Source organism: Rana temporaria, chromosome 1, assembly GCF_905171775.1.
Source record: "Rana temporaria chromosome 1, aRanTem1.1, whole genome shotgun sequence".
Lineage (NCBI taxonomy): Eukaryota > Metazoa > Chordata > Amphibia > Anura > Ranidae > Rana > Rana temporaria.
This window is the reverse complement of record NC_053489.1, coordinates 397,373,254-397,386,120: the sequence shown is the minus strand read 5'-3', so window position 1 is coordinate 397,386,120 and position 12,867 is coordinate 397,373,254. Positions and strand designations below refer to the sequence as shown.

The 12,867-nt window shown below is 41.1% G+C and overlaps 1 protein-coding gene across 4 annotated transcripts in view; it reads right to left on the bottom strand.

Moving 5' to 3' along the window:
• CRLF1 (cytokine receptor like factor 1) overlaps positions 1 to 12,867 on the bottom strand; it is a 186,353-nt gene that overhangs the window by 35,230 nt on the left and 138,256 nt on the right. For 2 of the 4 annotated variants that reach the window (XM_040322886.1, XM_040322911.1), the window contains exon 7: positions 862 to 1,044. In XM_040322886.1, coding sequence (XP_040178820.1) covers positions 862 to 1,044 — 183 coding nt within the window. The remainder of the gene's footprint in view (positions 1 to 861; positions 1,045 to 12,867) is intronic. The other 2 variants (XM_040322895.1, XM_040322904.1) reach the window with 1 other exon arrangement.

Sequence of the window (12,867 nt, the reverse complement as noted above, 5' to 3'; positions counted from 1 at the left end):
GGCATAAGTAGCTTGGGCTCCTGTAGTCCAGCTGGGCAGCAGTGGTGGTCAGCAGTTCCTGGCAGCTTGGGTGGTTCTCGAGACTGAAGATAGCCACACAACAAGCATGTCAGTGGTGATGGACGGGAGGCGTAGTCAAGCTTGCGTTCAAAGCATGCGTGCTTCTTCATCAGGCATCATGCCTTATAAAGGAGCACGCATGCTCTGAACGTGAGCTCGACCACGTTGTGTGATCATCTTCAGCCTCTGGGAAACACCTGAGCCGCCGGGCACTGCTGTCCACCACCGCTGCCCAGCTGTACTACAGGAGCCCAAGCTACTTATGCCATGTACATTATATCTTGCCAAAAATGTGAGTTGATCTTACTTTTATTAAACATTGACATTTAAATGACATACTGCATTTAGAGTGATGCCACTCTTCTCTCTCTCTCTCATAAACTTTGTTGTACATACTGTATATTTATGGCTCACTAAAATAAAAGCAGATCAGTCTTTTTAGTTTTTCACTCTAAATGAGTGGTTAACATCACTGAACATGATTCTTCTGACACTTTATTAAGGCAAGAGTAATTTACTGTCATCCTGTAAACTAATGTTTCTCAGCTCCAGTCCTCAAGTAGCCCCAACAGGTCGTTTTCAGTATTTCCCTCAGATGATACGACTGTGGTATTACTAAGGCAGTGAAACTTATCAAATCACCTGTGCAAAATAATGGAAAGCCTGAGAACATGACCTGTTGGGGGTACTTAAGGACTAGAGTTTAGAAACATTGCTGTAAATGACCACCACCACTACGATAATTCTCAAACTGTCAAGTTACAAATAGCTTAAATAATGTAAAAATAAAATATTCCTTACCTACCTGGTTCCGTGTTTTGTGTGATTTTTGCAGCCACACCCTCCACTGGTCATATAATTTGATGCTAAGGTTGGAGCAGCCATATGCATGTTTCTTCACCCAGCCAAAGAATTGTTTTAATTCCCGTCTTAAAGTAGAATTCTGCTCACCACTCTTGGGGTCACATACCCCGGTGATTCTTTCTGATGGAAATACAAATTAAGCATGTTAATACAAATATCACTTAAAAAAAAGCGTTTGTGACCTTTTTAAGTTTTTATAGCAAATCTACGTAATCAATCTTCCACAATGTGATGCCTTTGGTAGACACCTTTCTTTGTCAGGCCCCTGCAGATTTTGCATTAGTGGGAACTAGCATTCCCACTTGAAATTAAAGTGCGATTAATATGCATTTTCAAATGTTGCTCATAAAGCAGCCCGTTCACTTCAATGGGCTTTGCATACTTTTTAAGGGCATGTTTTGCCACAATTGCTTCACGTTTAAGAATAATAGCACCCAAACAAGTGGTGCTTTGCCACGATTTGGAATCACGGGCAGAATTATGGCAATAGTGCCCATGATTCCAAATCGACTAATGTGAACGGGGCCACAGCAAGGTCTCTGCACTTACGTTCCCAAATCTGTCCAGTTTATGGATTAGTTATGAGGAGGGCTTTTACTCTCGCTTATAGGGTTTTTCATTTTTGTATGTAATGCAGAATGTAAGGCTCCAACATGAGGAACTATGGCAAGATAGTTTCTGACAGACAAAATAAATCAGTAGATGGATGATTTAGTATTTGTGGTGAGTGACCTGTGTCTTTAAAGTGGTTTTTACACTTTCAGAGTAACGATCCCGGTGGGTAATTGATGACCATTTGTAAAAACATTCTGTACACCCTAGACTGCTACCCTTCCAATTATTCTGTTTTATGACAAAGATCTATGCTTACTTAAAGGATAATTGGACTTTAAAAAAACACATGACATCTTTTTATCTATCTAGGAACACAAAGAAATGTGACCTTTTACCTTGTTTCTTTTCCTCACATTATAAACCCAAGTAGTTGTAAAAGTTGCTTTAAATTTGGCTTTCATCAGAAAAGCTTACCTAAAGGCCCAGGCCAGTATAAACATTGCTTTGTTTACATTCAGTTGCCTGCAAAGTAGCTTGTCTTCAGATCAAGACTGTAAATAGCAACAAGGGTTTGCTCTATATCTATATTCTAGAACGTGTTAAAAGTAAGTAAGTAAAAAAAATTGGTAGGACTTTAAATGAGGAGCGTCTGTGCATTTAATAATTAGGATAAATAATATATTATATTTTTTTCTGTCGGCATGATGTGATGCGTTGGTTCCGCAAGTTTGTGCAAAGCCAAACGCACAAATCTGACCAATAATGTAAATAATATGATTAAATTAGAGATTAATGGTAGTGGTAGCAATAATGCATCACCGCTAATAATGTTAATACTCATGATACTTGTAATAATACTCATAATAATAATAATAATAATGACATTAACTCTAATATCGATATGCTTTAATCAAAAATCATGTCAATTCATAGTCAGATGATACAGAAATATATTCAAGAAAGTTTTTTACAAAAATCTAAATCAGCATGTCATGCTTTTCCACATTCACAGTCAGTGAAAGTATTACTTTTTTCCTGTACTGAAATCTCAGAAATAACTGAGGAACCATTTAATAGCATTTAATAGAAACACATATGCAGTTTGTGCAAAAAACAAGCCCAGTATGGGTTTAGCCAGGCTGAGCTCATTTCCACATCAATTCTACTAGCCAACTGTGGAGAGCTAATTAGACATCTATAGGGATCTCTGATGTACTTCTTTTTGTTCTTAGGGCCTGCCTAAAGTGGCCTGGCTCTGCAATCTCTCAGATCCCACACAAAAGAAGGACAGGGTTAATCAATTACATTTCCCAAATTTTAGAGTGTCCCTGGATCTATAGGTTTTATTAGTACAAGCATGATATACTTATTTAACTGTAAAATTCTGCAAAACTTTCTTTTGTTGTACTTATTCATCTTTATCCATGCACGAATGAAGCTTATTATAAATCTACGCAAATACACAGCTAATATAGAAATACACTGGTAATTGTGTGCATTTGTGTTAAACCAATCACTCATGTTCTGCTCAAGCCCTTTCAGCGCTGCCAGCAGAAGAATGTATGATCTGTATTCTGACCTTAATGTCATTATGTGGAGAGTCCTTTGCCTATGACGCTGAGGGGTGTAATGGAGACAAGTCCCCCTGTCCCCTCTGCCTATCTGGCAATCATGGACTTTCCAACATGGCGATTTGTGACCACGCACGTCAGCTTGTGAGATCACATCCGCCGCAAGAGTTCCAGACATGTGCAATAGCGTTGTCAATACGTCTGTGCCTCGCTGGTGACTTTAGATGCCGCAGGACGGGGATAGCTTAAAACGTGATGGTCTGCCACCATGCACTGACCGGGAATTTCTGTGAAAGAGAGAGTGTGTGTCTCTCCTATCTTTCCCCCTTCATAGCAAGCTTTTTCTTGAATCTTCGGCACATGTAAGTACTCTTTGTTGCAATGGGTCCAATGGTTTTGTCCTGTTTGGGAGGGTGGTTGTGGGGTTCACTGGTACACTTTGCCACCACTGCAGGAGAAAAGGGTGTGTTTCCTTTCTCAGACACAACAAACATATGCAGGAAGCCTTGTCATGCAATTCCATGTGTTCTGGAATGCATTAACAATCTCAGCAGTGTGAACTAGGGCTTAAGGGGGAGGAGTGCATGTCACTTACTGCTGACTTGTCTCATTGAGGTGCTACTCCTAAGTAGGGATGAGCCGAACACCCCCCCCCCATTCGGTTCGCACCAGAACCTTCGAACGGACCGAACGTTCGCGCAAACATTTAGAACCCCATTGACGTCTATGGGACTGGAACGTTCGAATTCAAAGGTGCTCATTTTAAAGCCTAATATGCAAGTTCTTATTATATACATGTGTGTAATTTCTATTATATACATATATATTTTTATTATATCTATATATTTTAATATTCACTCTGACCCATATGCATAGGGGACTGTATGTGTTGGTGTGAGATACACGCGGCATCAAGAGGTTGTGTTTCTCGCACAATAACAGCCCCCTATATGTGATGCAAAAGGCATATGTTAAATATGCTCACAAGAGACGCTGAGAGCCGCACAGCAGGGATTGTATGGTTGTATACAATGAGAGTATAAAATACGTTTATTGTCACTTGTGTTTTTAGTTATCAGTTCTATTGATTAAAATGATTATATGGATGTATTTATTGTTACAATATATTTGTTACTGCCTTGGTGTTGTTGCTGGCAATGATGTAGTCATAGGTGTCCCCCATTGGTCCGTTTCCGCTCATGCGGATGTGTGAATGGCTATTTATGGCTTCAGTTATCTTCAGTCACACATTGACCCATGAGTAAGTCACGTGACTAGTGACGTAACGCGTGGGGGAGGAGCTTGAGTGACGAGCCGCACGGATGTGTCGAATGAGGAACCTGACGAACTGAGCAGCACACACATCGTTGCAGCCTTTTGTTATCTGGGGATTCGTGAGTGATATCTCTGTTTTGTCTTCTACCTTTGCAGTATTATGCTATGTTGGTTTCTTTCTCCCTGCATATACCTTGTGAGCATCTGAAAACTGGTGGAAAGCGCATTCTGACATGATTATTGATTCCTGTGATAACATTGCTACAATCATCAAGTCGGATTAACCCAATACACAGTGCATGTGTGGTGTGGGAGTGTGCCGCTGAGCTGATCCATGATTTCAGTATCAATGGAACTATATATCACTATATGAACTGTGGAACTCATTGTTCATAATATATTGCTAATTTTCTTCTCCAGTTTTTTTGTGTTGATATCTCTACACAATTAGTTGATTTAGCGCATTATATATAAGTTTTGTCTTTTTTTGGTTTGGTTCACCTTTTTCTTAATTGCAGCTTTATCATTTGTTTATTGATTGTGTGATATAATTATTAATTATTAGTAGCGCTGTAGCACATATTTACACACTAATATGCAAGTTATTGTCGTAAAACGTCTTTGAGAACCCGGGTCTTGCCCCATGGAACATGTATCAATGGAAAAAAAGTTTTAAAAACAGGAGCAGTGATTTTAATGATGCTTAAATAAAAAAAAAAAAAAAAATGAAAAATTCCTTTAAATATTGTACCTGCTGGGTGTCGATAGTATGCCTGTGAAAATGTCTTTGAGAAACTGGGTCTTGCCCCAGGGAACATGTATCAATGAAAAAAAAGTTTTAAAAACGGTCGTTTTTTTCAGGACTCCTGAAAAAAACTACAGTTTTTAAAACTTTTTATCCATTGATAGTGATTTTAATGATTGCTTTGGCCAATTATGGCTCTCTGTTTTTTGTACGATGTGATTGGCCAAGCAGGCGGGTCATAGTGCATGCTTGGCCAATCATCAGCCATCGATGCCGCAGTGAATTATGGTCTGTGAAACGTAACTCGAATTTGGCACGAACGACCCGTTTTGTTCGTATTTCGACGAACGATCGAACATATACGATGTTCGAGTCGAACATGAGTTCGACTCGAATACGAAGCTCACCCCTACTCCCAAGGACTCTGTGATGATGAGTCATGAATATCTTCATGTATGTTGTATCTAAAAGATACGCTGCACTTTGGAATATTACACAATAAATGTGTGCTGAAGATTAAAACAAACACATGTAGTGTAATGGTATCTTCATCAGGGGGAATTCGATTACCCTGTATCGAAGATACGATTACCCTGTATGGAACACGTGTAGGGGAGGGGCCAGGATGACACGACAGCCAGTCTACCTGCTTAGGAGGAAACATACACCATTCCAAAACCAGCCGCTGTAAAATTTCATGCCATACATAGAGTGGTACACTAACGCACCTGGTAGATGTGAGTACCCCACTGGGGGGTTGTTCTTATTTGTTTAATAAAACGTTTAAAGCGACATCACACTATGAAGGCTTTTTATTCCCCATTATTCCAGTAGCGTGGGAAGCCCAGGATCCTGTTACCATTATAGAACCCAGGGGTGGTTCACAAGCGTGTACTGACTGAGCATAATCGCTAAGTCGCACGCTCCAAGGTGAGCATTTAATACCTAGGGGGTCACTGGAATCAGAGAACCAATGCATGATCTGCAACACGCATGGATTTATAAGCATGTCAGCAGTGCTATTACTGGATACCACGCATATGCACTTTTTTCAACAGGACTGTCGCAGCCTGGTTTCATAAAAATACTTTTTTTTTTTGCACAATAGCATTTTTGCTATTTAAAGTGGGACCAGTGTTGTTCCCTATATACCACCGGACACGTATATCTGTGTTACAAAACACTTGGATGCACATGAACACTTTATTATTAATGTTTAATTGACATAATTATTGTTTTTATTTTGGTCATATCACATCTATGTCACATATGTCACAATAACACTACATGTGTTTGTTTTAATCTTCAGCATGCATTTATTGTGTAATATTCCAAAGCGCAGCATATAATTTACTATTTTTGTCTATGTGCAGGAGCTTATGAGACGTGTGTAACGCTTGCAGCTGGTTAGTGATATCTATTAGGCTTTGAGTTGATTGAGGCTCGCATAGTTAGGTAGATTCACGTAGGGGCGCCTAAAATTAGGACGGCCTAGCCTACTCTTTTTAGGCTACACCGCCGTAAATTATTTAGGTTAGTAGTGATTCTCAAACCACTTACCTTCAAATTTTCGGCGGCGTAGCCTAAAACGAGCGGGCGTATGCGCGCCTAATTCAAATGACTGGGAGGGGGGCGTGCAGTATTGAAATGAGGCTTGACCTCACGTTTTTTGACGTTTTTTACACTGCGCATGCGCCGTGCGACTACATTTCCCAGTGCGCATTGTGGATAAGTAGGCCGTACGGGCCTATTGATTTCGACGCGTACGTAAACGACGTAAATCCTGATTCGCGGACGACTTGCGCAAACGACGTAAAAAATTCGAACCTCGCGGCGGGAACGGCGGCCATACTTAACATTGTTATTCCACCTCATAGGTGGAATAACTTTAGGCGGCCTATCGCGTACGGAAACGACATAATGAGACGGTGTAGGCCCGGCGTACGCTCGTGAATCGTCGTATCCCCTCATTTACATAATCTAGGCCGGCTGCAATGTAAGCGCCACCTAGCGGTAAGCCAGAACATTGCAATCTAAGATAGGACGGCGCAAGCTGTCCTATCTTAGATATGTTTAAGTGTATCTCTGTTAGAGAATACATTTAAACATAGGTCGGCTTAGATTCAGAGTTAGGTCGGCTTATCTGTAGATAAGCCGGCCTAACTCTTTGTGAATCTACCTAATTGTGTCTAAAGGCTGGTCTTTTTACCACTACTATTACACTGCAGGACGAGGTTGTGAACCACAATGGTGCTGTCAGTGACAGATATGTTATAGAGCCAGCACAGCAGAGCTCTTTCTATTTGCTGTCTATTTAAATGCAAACATACTGTCCTGCAACGTTAATTGCTACCAAACACATTTCTAGTAGAACTGTACCTCCTAAACTCCAAAGAGCCAGTGAGTGGACTACAGGAAAGCTGGGTGAGGTTGCCAAGGTTCTCTTTTGCTTAATGCCAATGAATCACGTCTTTATGCTGAGAAGTGGAACTTGGAACCAGCAGAGAGATTAGGGCACCTCCCAGAGCAGTCTGAGAATACTTTGATAAGTAAAAATGGAGGAGCCATATGCATAGAGGTAAGTCTACATGCAACCCCCAGTGATTTATTTCTTAAATGACCTGATTGCAATTTTTTTTCAAATGCTATTGTCAAAGAACAATCAGCTTTACTGTATGAATGAAGATGCTTTTTCCTAAGAAACATGCATACAATATAATGATAAAAGTTCATAAATTCTGCGTATGTCCAGTTATATGTTACATGCTCCAAACTATTGCTTTGTGTATGCTGTGCTGTATGGAACATAAACCAGTCCATTGCAATTTGTTCTCTGACCAAATCAATTCATATTCTATGCAGTACTTTGCATACTCCAGACAGCTGCCCTGTATATTTTATATTGTAGACATCTCCAAAATGCTGTTGACCTTGATGCTTGGCTACCAGAGCATATTGTAGCAAGTGCAACAAAGAGATTCTAAAAGCCTTCTCCATAGAACCTGCTATTCATTTCACTCACACACCTACTGTCACTATGCACAGGCTTACAACAATGACATCTTACAATGTTCATCCCACTAAGCAAATTATATTTATATACACATGTAGCGCCTGGTTACTTAAAGTACCAGTGCTATTTAAATTTAGAGGGAGATCAGAGTGTAGTTAAACTCTGATCCAAATTGCTATGTGCAAAACAGGGTCTCTGTCTCAGCTTGGCTGTGCTGTGGGCTCATTCTGTTGTGCTGGGGCGTCCTTCCCACCCCTGTGCAGTAGATGGCAGCAGTGGAGTCAAGGTTTGGGTGCTTTTCCCCAGCATCTAATCAGGAGGGTTGAGCCTCGCTGTGCATGCTGGGGGAGGGTATTTATGGGGCAGACACCATTGGTTCTGGGTTCTCCTTCGTCCAGTGTGGCACCCACCTTTAGGGCCTACCTGGCCGGGGCGTGCGTGCCATGCGGTGTTCCTGGTTCTGGGGCCATGTTGGCCTGGAACATTTGAGCAGCGACGGGGACCCAGTGAGCGACTGGGTTCCCACCTTTGAGGATCCCAAGCGGTAGTGCTGTTCGGTGGGGAGTCCGTCTGAGGAGCGCTATTGAGAGGCTGGCGGTCCAATAGGATTTCGACAAACCACCGGGGATCAAGGTAGACGGACACTGAAGGATTGATCACCTGTCAGTCGGTACCTGGGCGACATAAAGAAAGAGATCCAGGCGTAATTCACCTAAAGAGGATTGCCTCTGTAACTACAATCTGAGAGGGCCTGTGGCAGAGGTATCTCCCTGACGTTCACCAAGGAGGGTCTGTGGCAGAGACTTTTCCTCAAGTTCAAGTTCACTAAGGAGGGTCTGTGGCAGGGACTTTATCCTACAAATGTTCCAGTGATACTCCGGCTGCCAGGTCAGTGAGAGAGGCCTGTCTGGAGACACTAATTCCACTCAAGCAGGAGTGGCGCAGAGAAGTGTTACGTTTGGGAGCAGGACTGTTTCCCTATTATCACACCTGAATTTGCTATTTTCCTTTCTTCTTTCAACTTTACTTTACTCACTACAAGTTTTGTTGTTTTTACCCGGCTGGGTAATAAAGAGCACAGCAAAGAGCACCTGTTGCAGACATTCCTTTACTTCTACTAAATGCACCATGCACCCTTAGGAATTCGGAAGAGCCACAAGGTAAATGTGCCACCCAAAACAACCAGCAGCTCCTCCGGGGGTAGTGCTACACACATATAAAAATACATTTTATATTTGAAGCCTCTGATGGTATAAAGGTAACTTGTTTATCTTTCCATAAAGCCATCATGTAAAACAAATTCTTATCAGCAATAAAAAATAAATATGGTTTGGGAAAAAAAATTATATCTTCTATCAGAAAAAAAAACATCTCAGAAACGTTTATTTTCATCTGGTAAATCCCTTGATTCTCGTATGACATTAAACGTTCTCAAAAATGATCCCCATCTGTATAGTATGGAGGTTTAAATGCAATCATTTCTGTCCATGCTAAGGTATTTTAAAATATATCTATCTGCTGTATTAGTGTTCAAAATTATGTTTTTATAACTGTTTCATCGACTCAGATTTGAGGCACAACTGAATGTTTTAAATAACTTGTCATGGGAGTTAGCAGAGCTGTTTTCTTCAAATCCTGTTTATATCCAGGATTATAAAAACCGGAAAATAATAACATGGAGATAGGTTAATAATTAGGGAACAGAGGACTGTTGAAATCTGCTGGCAGCTGATAAGGTATAAAAAACAAGAGGTATTTCCCCACTGGGAAATAATTTTGAAAACTGGCTTTTTCGCAAGAACACCAGGTGTCGAAGCATAGTTAAGACATTCTTGACTAGAATAAAGAGCAGTCTGTAGACTATTAAGTGTACAGCCAACTCAGGCAAGATCCTATCTGCTCCAAATATTGTCAGCTCTTGACAGTTCAGAAGGTAATGGTATACCATAAGAGTGTGTTAGTGTTATTATCATAAAAAAAACTTTGCCAGGCTACAAGCTATGCAGTTAGAAATAGGACAAAACATATGAAAAGTCAATAATGAAACCAAACATTTGGGACTGGTTTACTAACAAGTTACAGTAATTCACGCTGGCATGAGTTCACAGACCATCGCATTTAGATTCATTTAAATATTTCAAATTAGAAATTTTCCTAAATCTGATTGGATGTTTAAAAAAATGCATAGTAATATAGAATAAGTATAATAAATAAGCCCCTATTGCTTAGTAATAGGTTAAGTTCACGGGTGTTAAAAAAAAAGGTTTTTGCATGTGAAGCCCCGTTGTATTAGTAAATGTAACATATTTGGAATGCGTTAGAAAGCTTATTTAAGGGTTATATATATATATATATATATATATATATATATATATATATATATATTAATAGAAACACCCCCAAAAACCCATCTCCAATTATGTACCATTAGTTGGCCAGCTGCTCATAAAATGTACACCTCAGTTTTTTTTGTTTTTTTAGAAATAACCACATACAGTATCTCACAAAAGTCAGTACACCCCTCACATTTTTGTAAATATTTTATTATAACTTTTCATGTGACAACACTGAAGAAATGACACTTTGCTACAATGTAAAATAGTGAGTGTACAGCTTGTATAACAGTGTAAATTTGCTGTCCCCTCAAAATAACTCAACACACTGGCAACAAAAGTGAGTACACCGCTAAATGAAAATGTCCAAATTAAACCCAATTAGCCATTTTCCCTCCCCGGTGTCATGATGATGTTACAAGGTCTCAGGCATGAATGGGGGGCAGGTGTGTTAAATTTGGTGTTTTTACTCTCACTGGAAATTCAATGTGGCACCTCATGGCAAAGAACTCTCTGAGGATCTGAAAAAGAATTGTTGCGCTACATGAAGATGGCCTAGGCTATAAGAAGATTGCCAAGACCCTGAAATGGAGCTGCAGCACGGTGGCCAAGACCATACAGCGGTTTAACAGGACAGGTTCCACTCAGAACAGGCCTCGCCATGGTTGACCAAAGAAGTTGACTGCACGTGCTCAGCATCATATTGAGAGGTTGTCTTTGGGAAATAGATGTCTGAGTTCTGCCAGCATTGCAGCAGAGGTTGAAGGAGTGGGGGATCAGCCTGTCAGTGCTAAGACCATATGTCACACACTGGATTAAATGTGTCTGCACGGCTGTCATCCAAGAAGGAAGCCTCTTCTAAAGGTGATGCACAAGAAAGCCCGCAAACAGTTTACTGAAGACAAGCAGACTAAGGACATGGATTGCTGGAACCATGTCCTGTGGTCTGATAAGACCAAGATAAACTTATTTGGTTCAGATGGTGTCAGACGTGTGTGGCGGCAACCAGGAGAAAAGTACAAAGACAAGTGTGTCTTGCCTACAGTCAAGCATGGGGGTGGGAGTGTCATGGTCTGGGGCTGCATGAGTACTGCCAGCGCTGGGGAACTACAGTTCATTGAGGGAACCATGAATGCCAACATGTACTGTGACATATTAAAGCAGAGCATGATCCCCTCCCTTCAGAGACTGGGCCGCAGGGCAGTGTTCCAATATGATAACGACCCCAAACACACCTCCAACATGACCACTGCCTTGCTAAAGAAGCTGAGGTTAAAGGTGATGAACTGGCCAAGCATGTCTCCAGACCTAAACCCTATTGAGCATCTGTGGGGCATGCTCAATCAGAAGGTGGAGGAGTGCAAGGTCTCTAATATCCACTGGCTCTGTTATTTTATAATGGAGGAGTGGAAGAGGACTCCAGTGGCAACCTGTGAAGCTCTGCTGACCTCCATGTCCAAGAGGGTTAAGGCAGTGCTGGAAAATAATGGTGGCCACACAAAATATTGACACTTTGGGCCCAATTTGGACATTTTACATTTTAGGGGTGTATTCACTTGTGTTGGCAGTGGTTTAGACATTGATGGCTGTGTGTTGAGTTATTTTGAAGGGTCAGCACATTCACACTGTTTTACAAGCTGTATACAGTACTCACTACTTTACATTGTAGCAAAGTGTAATTTCTTCAGTGTTGTCATATGAAAAGATATAATAAAATATTTAAAAAAATGTGAGGGGTGTACTCGCTTTATATATCAGCAGTAGCTTAAATGCACAGTCAGGTATAAAGGGGTTGATTTGCTAAGACTGGAGAATGCAAAATATAGTTCAGCTGTGAATCGTAGACAGCCAGCTTCTAATTTCAGCTTGTCCAATTAAAGTGATTGTAAATCTTCAATTATAAAAAAATTAAATAACAAACATGCCATACTTACCTCCATTGTGCAGTTCGTTTTGCACAGAGTGACCCCGAACACCTCAGCAGCTCTCGCGGCTCCTAGCTGCATCAGATAACCCCCTAGGAGAAGTGCTCTCCCGGGGGGGGGGGTTACCTTGCGGGCGCATCCCCGAGTCCATCATTCAGCGTCCATAGCCGCCGAATGTATGCATCAGCCCCGCCCCCGACACCCGCATCATTGGATTTGATTGACAGCAGCAGGAGCCAATGGCCGTTCTGCGGTCAATCAATCCAATCAAGTGCCGAGAACCACGGGCAGAGGGACAGTGCATCCTCGTTGGGTAAAATTCCAGGCCTCAGGTAAGTAAAACAAGGGGGCTGGGGGGCCAGTCACTGCCAGGTGTTTTTTTCACCTTAATGCACAGGGGGGCTGAATACAAATGCACGCCACACTTTTCCTATATTTTTTTTTGTAAACAAATATTGAAAACTATTTATCGTTTTCCTTGCACTTCACAATTATGTGCCACTTTGTGTTGGTCTATCACAGAAAA